At 53.2% G+C, this 24,129-nt stretch overlaps 1 protein-coding gene across 2 annotated transcripts in view; it reads left to right on the top strand.

Annotated features, from left to right (window-relative positions):
- PRKCB (protein kinase C beta) overlaps positions 1 to 19,043 on the top strand; it is a 246,309-nt gene extending 227,266 nt beyond the window's left edge. The window contains exon 17 of one of the 2 annotated variants that reach the window (XM_075899914.1): positions 16,626 to 19,043. In XM_075899914.1, the coding sequence (XP_075756029.1) occupies positions 16,626 to 16,778 (153 nt within the window). In that variant the 3' untranslated portion in view covers positions 16,779 to 19,043. Of the gene's footprint in view, positions 1 to 9,564; positions 11,180 to 16,625 lie in introns of those variants that run through there. The other variant, XM_075899913.1, reaches the window with a different exon arrangement.
- The last annotated feature ends 5,086 nt before the right edge of the window (positions 19,044 to 24,129 follow it).

Raw genomic sequence — 24,129 nt, forward strand, 5'->3', positions numbered from 1 at the left:
GACACGTTGTACAGATTCCCCAAATCATCCCAGCTGCTGACTCATTTGGGGCGGTTTGTAAAGCCAGACCCTGATTTGCATGCGCAGGACAGGAGAGATTTCCGTGAATTGTGCTAATGTTCGACAATGAGAAGGCGGGCGGGGCCGCGAACGTGAGGCGAGGCGGGGGCCGGCCATTTTAACGTGTGTCCGGAAGCGGCAGCATCTAGCGCAGCGCCCCTTGCGCCCGTTTGGCAACGATCCATTGTTCCTGACATGTGGAGCTGCTGCTTTTCACCCTTTGTGCTCATTTGCTAACCAGACCTGTTTCTTCCTCTCTTGTGCCGTTTCCAGCTCCTTCCTGAGCCAGCGGTCCCGTGGCTGCCTCGGCTACGGGTTGTGTCTTTGGTTTGTTTGAATGCAAAAAGTTTTATTCTGTCAACCCCCCCTCTCACTGTGTTTGTTTTAAAAGTGTTGGCAATGTGTCCTGCTGTCGATGTGTTGTTTCTTGAAAATTCCCTTTGAGCGTGGACCTTGCAATGGAGAACGGTGAGCTATTGCCGGCTGGGCCTCATCTTCCCAGCTTGCCCGAGGAAATCTTTTACCATTTGATACGAAAGGGAGATTAGCATTAAGGTGGGTTCAGTAGATTTTTGGATTAGTGGGGATTAAGATAACCTCCTGATGGTTTACATTTCAACCGCCACGCATCTGTGCTGAAAAATGCATATTCGTTTCATGCCATCTGCCCAAAGGAAATCAAAGGAAAGGTACATTTTTTTAAAAAACAAATTGTTGTCTGCTTATCAAAATGCCCATTCGTAGTCACAGGGCTGCAGCAAATCTGGGTTTATACGACTTAAAATACCCTTGGGGAAGGAAGAGTTTGTGATCACTTTGAAAAGTTCACCTGCCATCTAGGGGCTTTAATAGCCGTGTTTTGGGGCATGTGGAGCAAGGTGCAGGCAGCCACAGCTTGTGCGAACGGGGTCTTGTTCACGGCCTCAGAAATCTTTCCAGTTTGCCACTGGCCAGTCGACGCCACGGCTGTCAAACCCCGCTGTGTCTGTAGGGCTATGTGCGGGCACGCGCCCAGAGAGCTAGTCTGCCTGCGCCGTTTGGCCATGTTCCAACCCGGATGTAACCAGCTGCTTGCAATTCGGTGGCCAGCCCAGAGCAGGGGCAATTGAGTTCAGCCTCTCGTTGGCCAGGTTAGATGGTTGGGGGCTTTGCCCGACCATGGTAAAATGGGTGTGCTGTCCACGAGGCCATCGGCTAAGACAAGTGCGACTTAAGGAGCTAACGGGAGCAGGCTGGCACGGGGCTGGGTCGGGTCAGGTCCTCACCTGCTGCCTTTCAGCTCCGGGGGCATCTTTACCACACTGGAGGGTTGTCTCTCTCAAATGATTCGGGGGCTGGAGCATTTGACCTACAAGGAGAGGCTGAGGGATCTGGGCTTGTTCAGTCTGCAGAAGCGAAGAGTGAGGGGGGATTTGGGAGCAGCCTTCAGCTCCCTGCAGGGGGGCTCCGAAGAGGCTGGTGAGAGGCTGTTCTCAGTGGTGAGGGATGGCAGAACGAGGAGCAATGGGCTCACGTTGCGGGGGGGTGGGTCTAGGTTGGAGATTAGGAAAAGCGATTTCCCTAGGCGGGTGGGGAAGCGCTGGGATGGGTTCCCTAGGGAGGGGGTGGAATCTCCATCCCCAGGGGGTTTTGACAGAGCCCTGGCTGGGCTGATGGAGTCGGGGTCGGTCCTGCTTTGGGCAGGGGGCTGGACTCGGTGCCTCCTGAGGTCTCTGCCAATCTTCTGCTTCTATGATTCTCCCGAGCTCTTTCTGGGATCTACCCTCACTAACCTCGTCTGCATAAAACCCAAGAGCTCCTGGCAGTGTCTTCCCAGTTCTGCAGCAGCTCCGCACACACCGGGGCTGGATCCTAGCGAAGCTTTTGTTTGCTCTGCCCACGTCTGGCTGCCCGCAATGGCTGTGCTTCACTGCATGGAAAATTCTGTCATTTGAAAATGGACACAAGCGGCCGGTTAATTGTTCAGCCTGACTTGGGTCTGTTCTGTCCTTGGTGCTGAAAATACCTTCTCGAGCGCTTGCAGTCCGGTCTGCTTGCTGCTTGATTAACCTTTATCACAGTGACTGTAACGAGAGATGGGGGGGCAACTTGTCTTTGATATGCCGAAAGTCAGCCGTTCTGACAAAGGGCTGTGCTTCATAGCTCTCAGGTTTGGTCTCTGCATACCAATTCCCTGCCTGGCGGCACTTACCCTGGGCAGGGTGTTTACACTCGCGTGCTGTCTCTCATTGAGATAATGATTGTTTTGGGTGTCTAATTACTCCTTTACTTTCCATAAAGCCTGGTGATTTAAAAAATCTTCTCGTTCTGCAAGCGTAGAAATGAAATGGCAGACGTGCTGACAGCAAGTCAGTGAGGTTGTTGGGTTTTTAAAAAAAATCTTAATATAATAATTATCTAATTGCATAAATGAGGCCTTATTGGAGTCACTTTGAGTTAATGACTACTGAACTATTATGGACAGGCCCAGGGTGTTACGAAATCAGTCGGTTAATATGAGTCATTTTTGTCGCGGTGGCGAGGTGAGGCCAGGAGCCGTTTCCTAGTCAGAAAAGGTTTAGCGGGCCGGTCGTACATAGGCAAGCACAGGGACATGTGCAGTGTGACCGTATGTGCCCACTCAACAGTGCAGTACGGCTCAGGCACGTGGAGAACGGTTTTCTAGCTGTAATCCCCAGCTAGTCAATGTTTACAATTATTTCCCCCTAACAGAATGGACAGGCAGGAAACCTATAGTGAGGGGAAACGATGAGCTCTTCTACGTCCGTCTCAAAATCATTGTCTGATTTTGTTGTAATTATTTCGGGGATAGAAACGAGTTAGCAGCTCAGATTCAGCAAAACATTTCAGGAAGTGCCTAAGGGCCAGTGAAGTCCATGAGACTTAAGCACATGCCTAAAATTAAGGATACGCTATGCCAGATGGGAACCTCTATGATTAACCAGTGTTTTTACATACCGAAAATATTTACTCGGTCAGTAGAGAATCCTAGAATCATAGAATACTAGGACTGGAAGGGACCTCGAGAGGTCATCAAGTCCAGTCCCCTGCCCTCATGGCAGGACCAAATACTGTCTAGACCATCCCTGTTAGACATTTCTCTAACCTACTCTGAAATATCTCCACAGATGGAGATTCCACAACCTCCCTGGGCCATTTATTCCAGGGTACGTCTGTACTTGCCCCCTACTTCGAAGTAGGGAGGCAAATGAAGGCGACCGAAGTTGCAAATCAAGCACGGGATTTAAATATCCCACACTTGATTCGCATAGTCGCGTCCGTTCGCCATGTTGGAAATTGACTAGCCCGAATTAACTTGCCACGTGTACGGTAATGAGGAGTACAGTTAATTCAAAGTACGGGATTTTCCCTCGGAGTACTGCGTCTACATGCGGCGAGTTAATTCGGGCTTGTCAATTTCCAACATGGCGACCGGACGCGACTATGCTAATCAAGCGCAGGATATTTAAATCCCGCACTTGATTTGCAACTTCAGTCGCCTTCATTTGCCTCCCTACTTTGACGTAGAGGGCAAGTGTAGACATACCCCCAGTGTTTGACCACCCTGACAGTTAGGAACTTTTTCCTAATGTCCAGCCTAAACCTCCCTTGCTGCAGTTGAAGCCCATTGCTTCTTGTTCTATCCTCAGAGGCCAAGATGAACAAGTTTTCTCCCTCCTCCTTCTGACACCCTTTTAGATCCCTGAAAACGGCTCTCGTGTCCCCCCTCAATCTTCTCTTTTCTAAACTAAACAAACCCAGTTCCTTCAGCCTTCCCTCATAGCTCATGTTCTCTAGACCTTTAATCATTCTTGTTGCTCTTCTCTGGACCCTCTCCAATTTCTGCAGAAGTGTCCCCAGTAGATCCCTCGATCTAGATCTGGAGGGAGAGGAGTTATCTAAGACTCATTTTCAAAGTGACTTAGGAATCTTAGGGTATGTCTACACTACCACCCTAGTTCAAACTAGGAGGGTAATGTAGGCAACTGGAGTTGCAAATGAAGCCCGGGATTTGAATTTCCCGGGCTTCATTTGCATATTGCCGGGCGCCGCCATTTTTAAATGTCCACTACTGCGGACTAGGGTGGTAGTGCGGACTAGGGTAGTTCGAACTAGGGTGGTAGTGTAGACATGCCCTTTGTTCTGACTTGGGCTCCTCATGGTCACTTATTCTAAGGTCCGTATACACCCCTCCATTAATATCTTCTGAGCCTGAGTCACTTTTGCAAATGAAATTTTGGCTACCAAGTCACTTAAGTCTTCAAGGCTTTTGAAAACATTCCCCTCTCCAGCATTTGCCCCAGGTTGGAAAGGGCACGTTTCAATCTTCTCTCCTGCAAAAATCCCAACTTAAATGGGGCGCTGGCCATTAGCAATTTGTAACAAACGCCTCTTCGGGGTAGGCTGAGAGCTGTGTGGTTTGTGTGCTTGCTAGGGGCCCTTTAGGAAAGAGCACCCCTGCTTCTCCCCCCCAACACCCTGCAGGGCCCCTCTTTGAAGGCCAGGCAGGAGAGAGGAAAGTCCACTCTGGGGAGTAAAGGGTTAGCAGCGCCCGGGGGGGGTCTCTGTAATTCTCCATGACTGTCTCTGCTTCTCCTGACTGTGAAAAGGGGACGAGGCATGGGATCTGTTGCATCCAAACACTTCTCTGTCCCTGCATCGTTTCCACCCCCCCCCCCCAATGCTTCGTATAATTTTTAGAAGTGAAGGAGACAGCACCATCCATACGGCATCTTGGCAGCCCTCGCCGCTGTCTCGTTCCCAAGCTGCTCACTTTCCTGCTCGGTGCAGAGCAGCCCTGGGCACGTGCCAGAGAACAGAGCACCATGGCTCTCGCACACCCCCTCGTCCTGCTGCGTGGCCCCACGGAGCTAGGGAGGTGCTAGGTCCGGCCGGTGGGAGCGTTTGCAGAACCGGGGCCAGCTGAGGACTCCTCCTCTCTTGGCGCTTCGTGTGTGCCGAGCAGGGGGCGGGTGCTTTGCCGTCTCCTGACGACGGGTGCGCCGAGGGGTCTGACGCAGAAGCAGCTGTTGGAGCGGGACTCGGCGCCGAGCCAGAACGCACCTGCCTGTTTGTTTTCAGGAGGCGCGGAGGTGATGGAATCGGGCAGGCTGTCGGGAAGCGAGGCGTCCCAGAGCCGCTGCAGGGGGGGAACCCTTGCAAGCTCTGGTCCCTTCTCCCAGCACTGTGAAACAGCACTTTCAGTGTCAGCTCCCCCCGGCCCCCTCCCGAGCAAGTCCCTGCCCAAGGGGGCAAATCTGCCGCTGCTGTTGTAAGAGATCCCTGCTCCATTAAAATCAACAATGTGATCCCCAGCCAGCTGCCCAGAAGTCCCTGCCTGCGGCCGGCCTCGCAGAGCTGGAGCAGCCCCCCGGTGGGGTGTGGGCAGGGGGCTGCTCCAGCCCCTACTGGTTAACCAGACCTGGGGTGAACCGGTTACGTCCCTAGTCAGAGCTAAATACAAGCTTGAACAGATCGCGTCGCAGAAGTAGTTGGTGCATATTCTCAGGGTTCGTTCAGGGCCATTAACACCCCTGTTGCTAGAGGAGAAGAAGGGGGGGCTAGTGGGGTGCAGTTTGCCATCCCGCACCGTCAATCCAGTGTCTTTATCAAGACTGATTGGGGGGTGGGGCTAGCGATGTTATGAATGAAAGCGCCTTGGTTCACCTTCCAGAAGCATTGGGCAGGCTTCCTTTGCAGGTGAGAGCTGTTCGGCTACGTCTACACCGTAGCGTTGTCAGAGTCACTGACGTTGTTCCGAAATGACAACGTCTGCGTCTACGCTACGAGCAGCTATTTCAACACAATGTCTTCTCACTCCAACTCCCTTAACCCTCCCGGTAGGAGGAGGAAGGGGAGTTGGGGGAAGGGAGCTTTGGCTCAGACATCCTGCTGTGTCGACGCAGTCAGACGCAGAGCGATCGCTTTGTGCAAAGTGGGCCTTCGAGGCCATTTGGTCATGAGCTGTAACCGCATCGGAGACCAAAATATCGGGGAGAGATAGAGGGGGCTGTCCAAAGCACCACCTGAGCCTGGGACTTCAGGGATAGGGGAATATGTTTGTCCTAAAAATGAAAATAGCCGTAGTCAGCTTGATGGTTTTTTCATTGCATTTCAGGGATCAATGGGAAAACAGTTTTATGTCGTTGCTGTCTCTATTGGAAATCAAGCTAGCAATTGGTAAAAGAAAAGGGCTATCTTCTAAACTGGCAGTTTCATTTCTGCAGCTGTAAAAAAAAAGCTATTCTGCAGTGGTGATAAATACTAGACAGGCTACTTTGAGGGTTTGTGTAAAATAGCTTCCTACTTTCTCAGTTCAGGATGGAGTTTGTGCTCGCTGCATGTTCCTTTCTCGGGAATGTCTTTCTCTTCTTAACGAGCAGCTGTTACAGCCGAGAGCAATGTGAATCCTTCTCCAGTGGAGTACGGCTGTCTCGTTCCTCAACAGAGAAACCTGTTAAAGTGTTACTTGTCAGTCTGTTTGGAAAGGAATTGGCCTGTGCTCATTACCATGCACAGCTGCCTGCTGTATTAATTAGCGAAATGGCAGGAGATGGTGCATCAGGGGGCTAAGGTAGCTGGGGCTGGGATTGCTGGCTTGCTCATAAGCGCCTCTGTAACCTTTAAAGAAAGAAGGCGCAATTGTCACATCTCATTCATACAAGCGTGAAAGTTGCATTAGGATCCATGGAGAACACGGACCCTGAAGGCACAATTCTGTTATATGACTTTGACCTATTGGCCAGGAAACTTCCTTACATTTTTACAAACCACGGGAACAAAGTCACCTATTCAGAAACGTGGAACACAAAGTCTTAGTGTCTACACAGCTTTTCAGATAGAGGGGTCTTTAGAGAGCGACTAGTATTACAGCAGGGTTGCTGAGACGGGTTCGATGAAATACACGCATCAAACACAAAACTTTGTTTTCCCATAGAACTTTTCATCCCAGGGTCTGAGAGAACTCCACAAATGTTAATTATTTTCAAACCTTGTCCAGTTAATCCTAAAGTAACCGATACTATGTGTTTAAAAGAACATGCGGCATATCTGAGAGTAGGACAAGACGCAGTGGGTTCAAATTGTGCAAGGGAGGTTTAGGTTGGACATTTGGAAAAACTTCCTGCCTGTCAGGGTGGTGAAACACTGGAATAAGTTGCCTGGGGGGGGTTGTGGAGTCTCCATCCCTGGAGATATTCAAGAGCAGGCTAGACAGACACCTGGCAGGGATGGGCTAGATGAGGTCTGGTCCTGCCGTGGGGGCAAGGGACTGGACTTGATGACTTCTCAAGATCCTGTCCAGTTCTAGGATTCTATCGCTTCGAAGCAATTCAGGTCCAGTGCCCTCAGATGTTTCACCTGCGCTACCTAGCATCTCTCCACCGAGAACGTGTGATGCTAATGGGTAGTGACAGCTGTATTTTCCAAGCACTGCAAAACTTCCAATATTGAGAGTGGATGGCATGTGCAGGCAAGTGGCTTATTGGCAGGTCGCTCTCATTATGCTGTGTGTTCCGAGCTTTTTTAGTGACTTTCCTGATGCTTTGTTCCATCTTGTTGCTAAGGAGGAAAGCTAGTGACAATATGGCCTAACAAAGCCCAGGTCTCAGCTTTCCAAGGCAGGAGCCTCCAGGCGTTGGGTGGCTGGCAGCTTGGTGTTGGTGACTTGATTTTCCATTTGTGATGTTAATCTGATGGCTGTCAGGCAGCCAGCTTTCAGAATGGAAGCGTTTTCTCTGCTGGCACCAGCGTGTCTGCCATCTAACACATCTTTTGTAAGAGTGCAGACCTGATGTTCCACAGCATGGCTTGGGATAGCTACCAGCTCCTGCCAGAGACACGGGAAGTCTGGATGGCTGTGGTTTATATGTTGGGGGATTGTCAGATCAGCATGAGACAATCTCTGGACAGCTGTGGCCTCTCCAGCGGCATCAGAGAGGCTGTGTGTCCGCGGGTTTTCTTCTGCTCCCTGGTTCGTTTGCACACGCAGCATCCTCCCACAGCCGCCTACAGTGCCTCTACAGCTAAGGTCCCACTCCAGCCGTGGCTGCAACCTTCTCTCTTTCCGGGAAGAGTCGGAGTGTGGCTGCTTGTGTAAAACAGCTGAGTCTTAGCAGAGATGACGGGGGCCAGCAGTCGTATGGACCCAGTCGGGGAGATGGTTTAACTGGGGAGGGAGGCCGAGAGGGCAGAACAAACAGGAGGTCCACTAGCCACAAAAGAAGCCACGTCTCCTGCAGACGGACTCCCCCTCCTGGCTGCTCTCAGCTCTGTCTTCCCGAAGGCGCGTTGTGGGAGCTGGGGAAGAGGTTTCTCTCTGCCGAGCGGCGTGTTGGGAAGGAAGCACGTGAGGCCCTCGGATAGGAGGCCAGGAGTTGTGCGGGGATGGGGGACGGGGCTCTGGTGGGTCCTCCATCCCTTGGAGCCGCTCATGGAATCACAGCAGATTTCTCCCCCCCCCCCCCCCTCGTGCTGAGCTGCCTCCTCTCCCTCCCCCACACGGCTCCTGGGGTCGCTCCGGGGAGTCAGTGAAACAGGCAGGATTCGCACCAGTGCCTGCCTGGCTCCCAGCCCCACGCCGGCCCCGCGGAGCCTTTCACCCGAGGGGCGGGCTCCCGCCCGTGTCCAGGCGCTGCTTGTTCTCAAGGAGGCGCCTCGCTACCCAGGCTGGGGGGTTGCTCTGCTTGCCAGGTGACGCTCCTAGAGCAGGCCTGACACGCGGCGAGAAGCTACCCTGTGGGTTCGCCAGGCCACGCTCACTAAGAGACACCCGCGTGCAGCACCGGGCCGTTCCCAGACCTCGGAGCATGGGGGGGCACAAGGACCGTTTGCAGCCTGGGTGCTGTTACCCCAGGGGTCGCTGTGCACCCTGTGCTGACGCAGGGCTTAGCTTTGCGGGGAGACTGTCTGCCCTGGGCAGCCTTTGGCACGTGTGGGGGGGCACTGGGTGTCCAGCAGGGGCGCTGGGGGGGCCTGTACATCTCTCCAGGGGCACCAGGGCCTTGTCTGCACTAGCAGACAGGAGCGGTTCCCTGCCGCAGCGGAGGGGGTGCTGCTTAAGCATGGACGAGTAGCAACATCTAAGCTGTTGGTTCGTGGCCAAACCTTCTAGTTCCCGGGCGGCGGAGGGGACGGCTGAGCAGGCCCTGCCGTGCCGGTTGGTAGACGCCAGTGCTCTTTGGTAGCAGCTGCCTGGTGCTTAGCCGCACAGTTCAAACAGACCCAGTATTGCTGCGTGCGAGTAGGGACAGTAACTGCACTTCATCTCATCCTGCTCCAGCAATCACTCGCCAGGCCGATGGCTGGTCGGTCTCTGGCTCCTCCCACACCGCAGCTTTGCAATGACCAAAGCTCATGAGTATTTTGCATCTTTTCCTTTCTCTCATTTTCCTCATTGAAATAATCCGCCCTGCCAGCTGGGGGATGGGAGGGGATTGCTGCCGACCCCATCCGGTTTGTTTTGTTTTCTCCACCCACCACGAGTTCTTTTTTTCCCTCTCATAGTGCGGACGGAATGCTGAAAACTTCGACCGATTTTTCACCCGCCATCCACCCGTCTTAACTCCACCTGACCAGGAAGTCATCAGGAATATTGACCAATCAGAATTCGAAGGATTTTCCTTTGTTAACTCTGAATTTTTAAAACCTGAAGTCAAGAGCTAAGTAGCTGTGTAGATCTCATTCCTGCATCTATATCACCCAGTCCTGGGAGCTGTCGTGGTGACATTCTTCATTGCAAAAGTTGCATTCATGGTTTTTCTTTTGTAATGATACTAGAGTGACCAGGTTTCAAAGCCGGAAGTGTCTTCACAGAAGGTGGGACCACTCTGAATGACAGATGCGGTGTGAAAAGTATTGCAATTTCGTTAGGTTTGAATCCAATTTAATCATAGTTAATGGCATCCGGGCATTGGCCAACAGATCATGAAATGGTGTCTAAGAACACACCAGTCACAGCCCACGACAATTGGGAGAAATCGACGTGTGTGCCTAGCTTTCCTGTTCCTTCACTTATCTTGCCCTTCAATGTAAGCACGTGAAAGTAGCTGCTGTCATTTCAGTCTGCCAGTGGCAAAGAAAGTGGTTTTTACTGAAACTTTACCTGGGGATTAAGCGTGGAACACTGAACTTTGCAGGCTTCTAATTAATCTTTAGCCCCACCCCTAACCTCTAAGCAAATAAAACAACAAGTGGTCCTGTAGCACCTTAAAGACTAACAAAAATATCGGCACAGTATCATGAGCATTCATGGGCACGACCCACTTCCTATTAGCAGACCCGGCCAAAGCCCAAGGCAGCTCGCTTCCCAGTCGGGGCAGAGAGTGAGCGGCCGAGTAGGCGAGGCCGGGCCTGCCTGTTAGTTTGTCCAAAGATTGGACGTGGGTCCTCTCGTCTCACGTGAGACCCTAAGTCCTTGTTTATTTAAATACATTGCAAAACCTCTTGCCTTTAAAAAAAAAAATTTCATCAAACACAGCGCTCCCTGCTAGCAGTAATAAATTACTGGGGAAACCAAATCCATTGCTCACGCAGATTTCTCCTGATTGTGCAGTTTCTTAGTAACTTCTTTTTATTAAAAGAAAGCGTGTCAGCCAGGAATCAAATGAAAGTTAGAAAAGAATCCTTGTAAATGCTTTCAAATCTATGGTCACCCTAGTAAACTCCATACATGACATGGTTTTCCATTATTTCATATCAAACCTTTTGTTTGTTCGTTTGTTTGTTCGGGGTTTTATTTTCAAATGCCAAAATGATGAACTCAGTTTGTTACATGCGCTTTGAATGTGTCAAAAATGATATTAATGGAAATGAGCTGATATTGAAAGTCGAGCCGTATTGTGAACTCTGATGAAGCCTGTAAAGGATTTTGTTTTCACTAATATTCCTACCTTAACTAATGTTGCTGGATATTTAAATAGTCTGACGTTTGTGTTCCTAGCATCCAAAACAGAGAAGGAAAAAAAAAAGCTTTGGGAAAGATGAGCTCCCTTCCTTTGTAGTGCTCTGCCAGATGTCTGTGGGCTGTCCCCTTGAACCAAGCTGCTTGGAGCTGTAATGTGCCAATCTTTTTCCAATACTGATTATAAAATAAAAAATAAGAATTCCTATGTCAAAGCAACCAACCCTGCATTTTTTTGTGAATGGTGACTTGCCTCACGGTTCTGCACTCGGATTGCCAGGGACAGGGAAGCGAGGCTCAGTCGGGACGGAGTAGCATTGGGAGTCAGACAGCTGCAGACACGTCGTCGCTGGGTGCGGACGGGGTTTGAGTCTCACCCGCACGACTCCTGGGTTTCCAGGTTGGCTCTAAGGCGAGAGGAGGTAGTAGCCCACATCACAATACCGTCTCCTCCGCTTTGGCTCCGCCCACGGTGCTGCCCCTGGGGTGTGGCCATAGGCCCAAGCTAAATTACCCCTTTCGCTCCCGCATGTGTCCCTCGAGGCATGAAGCTGTCATCTGACAACCGTCAGCAGCCTCACCAGTCTGCGGTCTGTATAGAACCATGCCTGTTCTCCCACCCTCATCAGAACGGCCACGCTGGGTCAGCCCAAAGTTCCATCCAGTCCCGTGTCCTGTCAGCTGACAGTGGCCAAGGCCAGGTGCGCCAGAGGGAGTGAACAGAAAAGGGAACCATCCAGTGATTCTTCTCCTGTCGCCCATTTCCAGCCTCTGACCAACAGAGGCGAGGGACACCCTCCCTGCTCAGCCTGGCTAATTGCCATTAAGGGATCTCTCCTGCATGAATTTATCTCTTTTTTGAACCCTGTTACTGTCTCGGCCTTCACAACATCCTCTGGCAAGGAGTTCCACAGGTGTGCTGTGTGAGGAAATACTTCCTTTGGTTTGTTTTAAACCTATTCATTTCTTCTGGTGACCCCTAGCTCTTGTGTCAGGAGGAATGAGATCCAAGATCTCAACCGCTGATTGAGGAGAGGGCTTCCTTGTTCTGAAATCCAAGTCAAATTCCATCCTTTCTCTAGCGAGAGCTCAGGGAACCCCGTCCTCCTTGGCACCCTCCAGGTTGGCAGTGTCAGGAACTCCGGTTTTTGGTTCACTCTTTCACTGACTTGAACAGTAAGCAGTGATTATAGAAGAAGGCTTTGAAGCTTCCAGAACATTTTAAGCGACGCTATCTCCATCAGACAGTGCATGGTGAGCCGGTGACTCATTACTGCCTGTGTTCACTCCTGAGGAGCCGTTGTTCAAAGCCGTCGGTCGGCTTTCAGCTAAAGAGAGATCACAGGCGCCTGCTAATCTCGTTCTCCCAAATGCAGGCCGAATTCTTTTGCTTGCTCTGGAATGCCGCCGCCGCTGCTGCTGCGTTATTATCGGCGCGTTGGAACTCTGTGGGATTAAGCCGGGGGTGCCAAATGAAGTACTAATGCAGCAGGGGCTTCCTGCCAGCCCCCACGTCTGTTCCATCCCACCTCACGGAGCACGCTGCTCCGTGTGGAACGCTGCCAGGATGTCGGAAAGGGGCCCGGGCAGGCGCGGCTGCAGAAGGAATTGCCACCACCCCTCCAGCGGTAAGGGCGATGCAGCGGAGGGAGCGGTTTCCTTGTAGGAAGAAGGTGCCCACGTCTGACGAGACTTCTGTGCAAGACCGTGTGTGTCACGTGCCAGCGGGCGGCCGAGCGTTCGAGACATTCCCGTTGGAATACGCACGGGAGACTAAACAGGCGCCTCCGCCCCCGGAACTGAACATGAGGCGGCCAGCTCCCTCTTGGCCCAGAGTCACCGACATGCACCGTCAGAAATGCCAGCCCCCCCCACCTGGCACACGTCTCCCGAGGGTCAGCCCCACTTCTTGTGCCCTGGCCGGCCAAGCTCTGTGCATCCCAAAGAACGGGGCTCCCCGGCCTTCCCTTAGCCAGGCGATTCCACAGCCTTCTGCACCCCACTGCCAGGAAGCTTTTCCTAAGGCTGCCTCAGTTTCCCTTTCCTTAATTCATTCCAGTGCCCACTTACAGCTTGCTCCACAAACCAGGAATCTTCCAGAGCAGAGGCCTAACTAGCGCATGGGTGCACACCCCGCTCCGTGTACACCCCCCCATATGCATACACTTGTGCGTGCACACCCTTGCGTGAGCAGGCCTGCACGTACACACCCCTCGAGCGAGAAGTTCAAGGCGAGAAGACACGCGTTCTATTTTTGCTTGTCGCTTTGCTGCTCTCACCGTCTGGGGGTTCTCTTAGCGAATTTCTCTCGCAAGCCCCCGGGGTGAAGGGGAGGCAGCTGCCAAACATCACAGGAGGCGAGACCCGCACAAGAGAGCGCCCTCTTGCTCCCGCGGCGTCTCCATGGCACGGCCGGGTCTCTGCTCTCAAGCAGCCAGCGCTCCTTAGGCAGGTGCCGCGGAGTCGTTCTGCGCAGGCCCTGGTTTTCCTTTCCCGCCCTCCCTCCCCCTGGGCCGTTAGCGAACCCCATCTCTTGGCGGAGAGGCCGGTTTCCTGGGAGGGCCCCATGGCTTCTGGACCCGTCCATCAAGTCAGCTCCTCCCAGCTCTCCCCTCTTGGGGTCTGTCTACACTACCCCCTTAGTTCGAACTAGGGGGGTAATGTAGTCATACGGAGTTGCAAATGAAGCCCGGGATTTGAATTTCCCAGGCTTCATTTGCATGAAGCCGGCCGGCGCCATTTTTAAATGCCGGCTAGGTCGGACCCCGTGCCGCGCGGCTACACGCGGCACGGAGTAGCTAGTTCGGATTAGGCTTCCTATTCTGAACTAGCTGTACGCCTCGTGGAACGAGGTGAGGTGGGGGGGGACACGTTCACCCAGCCCCCCACTTCTCTCAGCTGACCAAAGGCAAACGTGGGCGGTCCAGACTTCTGGAGGGGGAACGGGGAGGGGCAGAGTGTCTGGTCACTCGAAGGGTGCAGGACGCGTTGGAGCATCTGCTCGCCTGGGGCGGGGACAGACACGCGGTCGCCGTCTTCTCCGTTCGAGCCCTGACCTCTTGCCCCTCTTCAGCTGCCCCCGCCCCCGGCCTCTCTTGTGCCCGGCCACGTTCATCCCTCGTGTCCCTCCCCTCCTCTGTTCTCACTCCCCTCCCCCCCGCCGCCCCACGACTTTGTGTGGGCAGAGGCTGCCCTCTCCCCTTCAAGCGTCTCCTCCTAAGCTGGCTGCCCCCCCGTCGCCGGCATCGCTGGCACTTCCCATCCCAGGAGAAAGCCGCCTTCCCGGTAAGCGCTGGCTGGACGCGCCGGCGACGATGCGAGGTCAAGGAGCCGGCTGAGCTCAGGCACAGGGCAGCCTAGGCACAGGGCAGACTGTGTGGACCCAGGCCCAGGCATTTCCCATAAACTCCCCCCCCCCCCCACCACTCTGACTGGAAAGCTGGCCTGGGGCCGGCTCACGGGCCCCTGGGGAGCGGGATTGTGATGTGGTGCTCCTGTCCTGCCTGGGGCGGCTGCTTGCTGGGCGGGCTTGGCGGAGGGCGGCTGTGGGGTTCACACGCTGGCCTGGGGCTTCCTTTTGGCTTGCAGTAGGCTGCTGCCCCATCCCCCGCGCGGCCTGTGCGCCCGGCAGAACCAGCCCGCGGACGCAATCAAAAGCCTTCCTGGTACTTCATCAGTAAAGACAATATGAAGGCGAGTGGCCGGGGGAGGGGAATCCCCCCGGTCGGCACAGCCTGGCCAGTGCGTTTTCATCCAGGGAGGTTTCCGCCCCGAAGGGATGAGGCTTCTCCGGGTGCGACTGAGGGGCTGCGTCCCGCGCCGTGGAGTCGCAGCCCCGAAGGAGCGATGGGCCCTCTGTGGCCTGAGCGGCCAGGAGAATTTAACCAGAGCTGCCAAAAAGGCCACGAGCCAGGAGAGCGGGCGGGTCCCGACCTGAGGAACCTGCCGAGGCAGGGAGACCCAGTTGGAAGGGGTTCAGCGCAGTCTGCACGACACCTGGTCCCGCCCCGAGCCCTCCGGTGGCCAACTGAGCCGGCGTGGCCGAGCATAGCACGGGAGGGAGTGCAGGGTCTGTCTCTCTCCAGCCCAGTCCCCGCTAGGCATCTCCAGGGCTCCTGCCACCCCAGACCTTCCTAGCGTGGCTCCCTGTGTGCCCATGGGCTTCCCACGTCCCCCTCTGCCGGGCCGGCTGTACGGGAGCGTGCAGCCACGCTGTGCTGAGGTTGGCGGTAGCTCAGGGTCAGGCTGAAGGGGAGGGCGTGCCCACTGGGCAACCCAGGCCAGGGTGTCCTGGGACAGCGGGAAAGCCCAGCCTGAAGTACGATGGACTCAATAGTATCTAGTCCTCGCTGGGCCTTAGACGCCTTCCAGCCCCCGGGCGCGCCCTGGGACGAATGACCCCCCCCATTCCCTTACTCCCGTATTTTGATACTGATGCAAAGTGCGATGTAAGAGCTAAACCTGATCACTCCATGGCGTGGAAGGAGCTGTGGCAGGTACCCGTCTGCATCCCGTTTTCAGTCTCATAAGGTTCCTCCGCCTTGGATCAACACTGTTAGTCAGACCGCAGCTTCGGCTGCCATTAGCCACCACCCGAGTCCCCCTCTGGCTGTGTCTTTACTGATGAGGTATTTCAGGAGCCTATATTGCGTTTATTGATTGCTCTGTTGCGTTTTCACTGCCTACACCAGCTACGCTTTTTAAATGCAGTACATCTAAGATGTACCTGAGTTTACACAGGTACGAGCCATTCCATAATGAGTATAAACACCGCATATATGTTTTTGTTTGATGAACTGGGTCTTACATGCCAATAGAATGCCAGCCTACCTGAGACTGTATAGATCTATGTACATATATATTTGCTTTGGCCTATAGGTTTGTGATCATCTGGATTTGGAAAAGGTTGCCTGTGTGTCGTTTTATTTTTCTGCCAGGTTTTTGGTCCCACTGTATATTTTGTACGTGACCCTGGAGAAAATCGCATACTCCTCTCAAATTAAATAGCTGAAACAGTGGGGAAGTCAAGAAGACGTAGCGGCTCATCTGAAAATGTCAGACTGTTAACAGAAAAAAAAAGGGGGGGTGGGACTTATCCATCACCAAACTTTGATGGCTGATCAGGTTTTTGTGTGTGCCGAAATCATAGGAAATGGTTTACTTCCAATATTGTGGCTTGTTGCTTTCTCCAGGGCTCTCTTTCTGTAGAGAACAAATCGGTGTTTCCAGTAAAAACTGTGTATGCTGAGAAACAGTTGAGTTTTCTTTAAAGCTGCCAGGTTGGTGGGTGAAGGGAGACTTTTCCATTTGTGAATGCCACGTCCTTCCTGTACCATACTGTGCGGATACCCTGTCACTGTGCAACTTTGGGATATTTTACAGTGAGTGAGATAGCGGCTTTCCTCTTTTGCACACTGCACCCACCCTGATTTATGTGTATAAAGGCTGCTTCTGAGTATTTGAAAGTAGTGTACCTATTCTAATGTGTCATTCCAGAAAAGAAATCAGAATATATGTGTACGTACCATGTACAAATCCAAAAGAATGGGCAGCGTCGGCAGCTGTGAACACGCATATGGTATCACAGGCCTCCACCATGCTGGGATTTCTCTTGGATTTTTTCTCCCTTTTACTCGTGTTTAATTTTGTGCTTTCCGTTTGACAGAAAGATAAACGCGACACTTCCAACTTCGACAAAGAGTTCACCCGGCAGCCGGTAGAACTCACGCCTACTGACAAACTCTTCATCATGAACTTGGATCAAAATGAGTTTACTGGATTCTCCTACACTAATCCAGAGTTTGTCATTAATGTTTAGACAAGGTGCCAACGTCGCCTCCTGTGCTCGCAATCCACACCGTCCGATCGCCTTGTAAATATCGACACTAGTCTTCCGGGATTTACGGTGCATACATGCAGACATCCCCTCATTCGAAATGTGGAGATAACTTGTCTTAGGAGGCCTTGATATGTGTGTGTCACTAGCTAGCCTGGTTCCTCCACTTGGAAATATTTAGTTTGTGAGGTAACAGCAAGAGGTAATACTTCTAGACGCTACCAATAATGGTAACCAGTAGGATTTTTAAACAGGTCTGAATGTTGTCTCTCAATACCAAATTGCTTCAGTCTTTATAATTTTTGAAATCAGATACTGAGATGCTGGTAAACTTCTAGTTATTCAAAAAATTGTTTTCTTGGAATGCCAAGCATGGTTGTTGATATTTTAAACTGTTGTGCTGCGGCTTGCGATGACTGTGACAATGTCTTAGATGCACCTTTTGTTCCAGACTTGAAACCCTGAAACCTGATCGGTGTGAAGACGTCAGCGTAGAGACATATTTCTATTTTTAAATGCATTGTATATATAGTCCAACGGGTTCGGCGAAGCGGTCTTCCTCTTTAGCCTACTGTAAAAGTGTGCATCCCAATACAACAGTCATTTCTGTGTCTTATTCCTCAGGCATACCGCTGCAAAATGAATTTCATTCCCGCTCTAGTAAATCGGAACAAGTCCTTTTTCTAAGTAAAAGGTGGGGATTTTTTTAAAACATCTGGACCAGTTTGCAGTTTTGATATACTCTGACAACACTCTTATAAATCTTTCTCTTGTTTTTTCACAGACACTCTTGCAAGTTAACAGCTCTGTGAAGGATATTAATAAACACACACATTTGCAAGCTCAGTTTACAGTTTTGCAACCCAAAACACGCCCGTTAAGAGGGCATTATTGAGGGCTATTTCTAAAGGTAACTTTTTTATACTGTACACCCTTTGCTATTATCAAGTTACGTACTCTAATTCATCTTCCAAACGCCCTGGTTAGCTTAGTTTTATTCCAAAATTCTGGTTCAAAATTCAACCCAGGACCATATATTATATCGTTAGAAATTCTACATTTTACAAGAATATTCCAGCTGATATTTTTAATAAACAGTTTCAGCTTGCATGTAGCACGGTGCCACACGGAAGACCAAAGCCAGCCACGGTCCACTGCTTGTCTTTCGGCTGGCTAGCTATTCTAACTCTTTATTTGGGCACAAACACGGGAATTTAATGTGCGTATATTGGGAAACACTGGCTCGTACTCCTCTCTCTGTATGCAAGTTGGGTTGGTTTCCAATAATTTGTTTGTTTTTAAACAGGACCGATTTTAATGTAAATACATATGAATTCATGAATATCGTGAAAGGTAGAGGAGGGACGCTTACGAGTGCTGTGGAACCCTCCAGAGAAAATAGTGGTTTGTTGGCCTTTTATAAACCTCAAACTTTACCTTTGGAATGTTTTTCTAAACAAGGATTTAAGGGGGTGAAAGCTGCTCACCACTGATACCAGTTGGCTGCAGCGTACCCGTGGGCCACGAAAAGTGTCCAACCAAACCTAGGTTACTCTGTTCCATTCCATACCTGCTGCTGCTTTGGAGCAGAGCGCATTCCTGATCTCCGCGAGCGTGCAGCGGTCTGTATCCAAGGAAGCAACATTTAAAAAAAAAATTAAAACTGCAAATTGTGCCAGATGAGTTAGGAGGTACACGGGGAACTTGGCATCATGCCACGACCAGGGAAGGTTTGGTTTGAATGTATGAGAGAAGCCTCATCACCCCAGCATAGTTTTCAGAAGACGCCTCCGTTTCTTCTGCAGGTCACAGCTGACTTTTGAAGCCAGGGTGTTACTGCAACTGTCAAGTCTCTTGCTACAGAGTTAGCATTACGTGAATGGTGAATATTCTTTGCTTTGTTTCACATGTCTCTCTATTGCATTATAAAAATGTAATACCCTGCCCTGACCTAGTCAATAGTGGAATATCGCGGTTTACCTTACGACAAGAACCAGACCAGGGTAACTTTACTGTCACCGGCTTTTTTATGCACAGCCTAGAGAAGAGCCTTCTGGTTTAGATATTTCTGTTCGTTTGAGTGACAATTCGGCATGGAGTAAAATTGGCTTAAATGCTAAAAAAACACAGTCACCTCCTACCAGACCCCCTGCCCTTCTACAGACCCCCTGCCCTTCTACCAGACCCCCTGCCCTTCTACAGACCCCCTGCTCTTCTACAGACCCCCGGCCCTTCTACCAGACCCCCTGCTCTTCTACAGACCCCCTGCCCTTCTACCAGACCCCCTGCTCTTCTACAGACCCCCTGCCCTTCTACCAGACCCCCTGCCCTTCTACAGACCCCCTGCCCTTCTACCAGACCCCCTGCTCTTCTACAGACCCCCTGCTCTTCTACCAGACCCCCTGCTCTTCTACAGACCCCTTGCCCTGCAGACAGCTTAGCTGTGCTCAGGGATTGCAGGCATGCGTACAGCTGTGCCCCTGTATCCGTGTCTGCAAGACTCCCAGTTTGGGTCCCTTAAGACAAGGCCTGGTCCGGTCCAGTCAAGGCGTAAAGCCACCATCCACTGTGGCCTTTGTGTTTGCTCTGCCTCTCCTGCCGCTTCCCACCTATTGGGTCAAGGTTTGTTTTCTGGACAGCTGGGCAATGGGAAAACCTGCCCAGCCCCGGCACGGAGAGGAGGAAGGACGCTGGCCCGGAAGGACTGAGGGACAGGCCTCGATGTGGTGGATCACAGCTAGCTGCCTTGAGCTTTCTGGAGGAAGGGCGAAGGAAGCACGTTGGGAAGAGCTTCTCCTGGAGGGTTCAGCCCAGCCTGTCGGCTCTCGCGGGGGCTGGTGTCGGCAAAGCACTTTGTAAAAGCGGCGGCTGGACGTGCCACACCCCCGCGCACGTCAGGGGCGTTCAGAGAGCCGGGGGGAGAGAGAAGAGGCTCTCACCTGATGCTCCCACAGACAAACGGAGCAGAGGCCCACGACACCCTGAGACCAAAGGGAGACTCCCACGCTGCAGGCCCCTCAGGCAGTGGGAGAATTCGCCTGGGGAATTTGCTACAGCAAAGGAAGAGCCGCTTGTGCCTCCGCTGCAGGGCTGCCGCAGCGCGTCTGGGCCACGCCCGCCTTTCTAGTGCAGGCCCCAGTCTGGGCCCCGGGGTTGGATTTCACACGTCAGACTGGCAGAGGCAGGGCTCAAACAGAGTCGCCCCGGCGCTCAGAGGGCCCGATTCTGGCCTCACACTGGATTTACACCAGTGTACCTGGTGGGTTCGCGTCAAATCCCATTTACTTGGCTCACCGGTTGAATGTGTTGTGTGACCGCTTAGCTGACGACATATAGTGTGTCGTCTTCACACAGCACGTAGTCAACCTGTGGAACTCCTCGCCAGAGGAGGCTGTGAAGGCTAGAACTATAACAGAGTTTAAAGAGAAGCTAGATAATTTCCTGGAGGTTAGGTCCATAAAAGGCTATTAGCCAGGGGATAAAATGGTGTCCTTGGCCTCTGTTTGTCAGAGGCTGGAGAGGGATGGCAGGAGACAAATCTCTTGATCATTGTCTTCGGTCCACCCTCTCTGGGGCACCTGGTGCTGGCCACTGTCGGCAGACAGGATACTGGGCTAGATGGACCTTTGGTCTGACCCAGTACGGCCGTTCTTATGTTCTTATGGTGACGGGGCAGGGAAGGGCGGGCAGAGCTAGACGGGTCTAAAGCTGGCAGCCAGGCTGAGCCGACGGCGGTGTGAGCTGCGACCGTGTTCAAAGGCTGATTCCGTGCGGGAGGTGAGCGTGCGCAGTGCCCACAGCCCTGAATGTCGCAGGCCCGGGCACGTCTAGGGCACTCGCCTGCTTTCTCTGGGCGCGCCTTATGCTGGTCTACGGCCCCTGGGTCAGCATCGCCGTAATGGGCACAGAGCTGTCCCAGAACGGAGCCCGGGGCAGTCAAGCGAGGTTTTAGGTTGGGAGACAGCTGCAGAAAATTGCCTGGCCTCGTGTAGCGGCCCCCCCAGGAGAAATGGGTCTGTAGCCCCCCTGCTTTTCCCTAGCCCCCAGGGCGCACTGCGATTCCATTGTCACTGTTGGTTGTTTCGTCGGAGAAGCAAGAACAGGGCCCCCTTGTGCTTGGAGCTGTACGACCCCAGAGCGCTCACCCTGCGGATAATCGCCACGGGAGGCAGAACCGAGGCACAGAGCAGCAACGTGCCTAAGGCCCGGGAAGGGGGGAGGAGACCTCAGCTCCCTGGTGTCTAGCTCAGGGCCCTGGCTACTCGGCCTCCGGTCTCGGCAGCCGAACTCTGAGACGTCATTCGGAGGAGCTACAGTCGGAACGCCGAGGCATTCGGCTCGGCTCATGGGCTCGCCCATCGCTGGGGGGCTGAATGTGCCCGGGCCAGCGCTCACGCGACCCTTCGCACCACCTCCGTGCAGCAGAGAGAGCTGGCGTGAGGTTAGCCAGCGGCAAAGGAGCCTTGCGTCCAAGTCTGGGGCCCCGTTGCAGAAAGGACGTGGGCGCATTGGAGAGGGGCCAGCGGAGGGCGACCAAAATGCTGCGGGGGCTGGAGCACATGGCCTACGAGGAGAGGCTGAGGGATTTGGGCTTGTTCAGTCTGCAGATGAGAAGAGCGAGGGGGGATTTGAGAGCAGCCTGCAACTCCCTGCAGGGGGGTTCCAGAGAGGCTGGCGAGAGGCTGGTCTCAGTGGAGGCAGGTGGCAGAACAAGGAGCAATGGGCTCAGGTTGCAGTGGGGGAGGTCTAGGTGGGATATTAGGAAAATCGATTTCCCTAGGCGGGTGGGGAAGCGCTGGGCTGGGTTCCCGAGGGAGGGGGTGGAATCTCCATCCCTAGGGGTGTTTAAGTCCCGGCTGGACAAAGCCCTGGCTGGGCTGATGGAGTCGGGTTGGTCCTGCCTTGGGTAGGGGCTGGACTCGGTGCCTCCTGAGGTCTCTGCCGGCCCTGGGGTTCAATGAAAGGGCCACGACCACCCATTTAATTCAGGGGTGGGCAAAAGGGCCTCCGTGGGCTGGATCCGGCTCGCAGACGCCCTGCCGCTCCCCCACCCCCAGGCCCCTGGCTGGGAGGAGACATCCCACACTCCCCTGTCCCCAGGCCAATCCGTGCCTGGAGGTGGGGGAGCGTGCAAAGTTTCCTCCACTCGGGCCTGTCCACCGGGCAGGAGAAGACCTGATTGGCTTGGGGACAGGGGAGTGTGGGAAGTCTCCTCCCAGCCAGGGGCCTGGGCACCTACGGGGAAAGGGGGGGCAGGTGGACAAAGGCACTCCCCCACCCCCCAGACCAATCATGGTCAGGAAGTAGGGAACCCAGAAGTACCCCAGCCCCGCCCCTTCTACTCGAGGCCCCACCCCTTCTGGTGCGGCCTGGGGCCACTTCCGAAATGTTTGAAGTGGCCCCCGGCAAAACCCCTGATTGAATTCCTGCTAGAAATCCGAGAGAGTCCCCTTCCCAGTGAGACGGCCCAGTGAAATTGGCGACTGATCGCAGCTTGCTGGGGTGAGCTAAGCAGCCAAACCGACCCAGAGGACCCGGCGCGGGGAGTGGAGCTGTGTTGCAGCCAGGTGCAGCTTTTGCAAAGTGCTTTGCCTCGCCAGATCCAATGCCTGCCAGGCCGGAGTCTCCGCTGCCGGTTTGCAGCATCCTTGGCACCTGTGCAAATCGGATGTAAATGCTGCCAGAGCAGAAATGGTGCTGCCCACCGCACCTGGGCGCCCTTGCGTACATCCCGCCCGGGGCGGAGAAGACCTGGGCACCGTGTGAGGGCCTTCATCTGCAGCGGTCCCGGGATCCTTCCTTTGCTTCGGAGCTCAGCCTCGTAGTGCCACCCATTTAATCCCAATTGGGGTTTTTTTTAAGTTACACCAGGGCACTGGGTGTCGGGGTAGCACATTTGGTTTACATGACACCTGTTCCTAACCCACTGAAGCGAATTGATGAGAAGCCGTTTGTAAACCGGAATAAAAGCATCCCTGTAGCCTTTTGCACGGGTTTAGCTACATCACATTTAAATTGCACCTTTAATTGAACTCAGGCGACCGTGTGTGCCCCCAGATTCGTAGCAGGTGTGAGAGCTAACGGGCTGTTGGCAGGAACTAGTCTGTGACAGGCATGCAGAAGCCAGGGACCCCTGTGCCAATGGGACCCAGTGCCAGTGTGATCGTGGCCTTTCCCGTAGGATAGATCCTGGGCAAATGACCATGCTTATGTTGGTCAAGCATCTAGAATTCCCTCCAACAAACAAATGCTTCAGCTTTTCTTGTGCTTGGTGGGAGAAGCTTCATGCATGGAAATGCCCCAGAGTCCACGCTGGTTTGGTTTAGACTCTTGTTCCCAGCGGCAATTTAAAATCACTTGTGGGGGAGGGGGGAGGTATTTTAATTTCACCTGCAAGTATTTGACAAGTTTTCTACACCGTGTAATACCTGCTGTGTGCTTGTCAGAGGATCCTCCTGAATACCCACTTTTAGATGGACATGTCATCTTTATCCTATTGGCTGCATGTACGAAACAAACAAATAAAATCTGTCATTTTAAAGAAACCCATGTGGCTTGGTTTGCTTTGCTGTTGGAGGACGTGTCGGGGGCGGGTTATTTTGCAGGAATTTGTGGAAAAGCGGCCGCTGTGTCACGGGGCGGATGCTCGTTGGACAGGAGGGTGAGGTGACTGTCCTGTCGAGAGCTAACTCCCGTGAATCAGAGCGGAGTCTCGCTGCACAGGTAACATTGGCCTGATCTAGGCCATTTCTGTAAAGAATACGTGTCCGGGTTATTGGGTTTCTAACAAACAGCCTCTTGCGCAGACACCAGCGGCCCCTCAGCCACTAGGTAGGTGGAAGTAAGAGGTTGGCCGGGGCTTGGCTGGGGGGGAGGTGGTGAAAGGGCATGGTCTCGGGGAAGGGGTGTGGCTTCGGGCAGAAGGGGTGGAGCTTCAGCTTCCTTTCCCAGCTGGGCCTCCCCCCCCCCCCCCGCCCATGATGATGATTCTTTCTAGCAGGCGGCTGATGTCGGACGTGGAGTCAGGGAGTTTTTCCAACCCCATTTTTGTGCGTTAGCGAAGGGGCGGGGCTGGTGATGTTCATGCCAGCCTGTCTTCTAGTCTCCTGTGCCTCAGCTGGCTGAAACACAACATGCTGCAACCGAAGCCTCTTTTTCAACCCTGTAACGTACGAACAAGACCACTCTTTAAACGGAAATTGTGCAAAGAACGTTAATGAGCTAATCCCCCGACATCTTCAACTTCAGTGCGCTCCTTGGGTCGCCCAGACATTTCTCTTTTATGAACAGTTAGCCTGGTTCACCCTGGGCCACGATAGATAGCCAACGGGCT

This window comes from Pelodiscus sinensis, chromosome 16 (assembly GCF_049634645.1).
Source record: "Pelodiscus sinensis isolate JC-2024 chromosome 16, ASM4963464v1, whole genome shotgun sequence".
Lineage (NCBI taxonomy): Eukaryota > Metazoa > Chordata > Testudines > Trionychidae > Pelodiscus > Pelodiscus sinensis.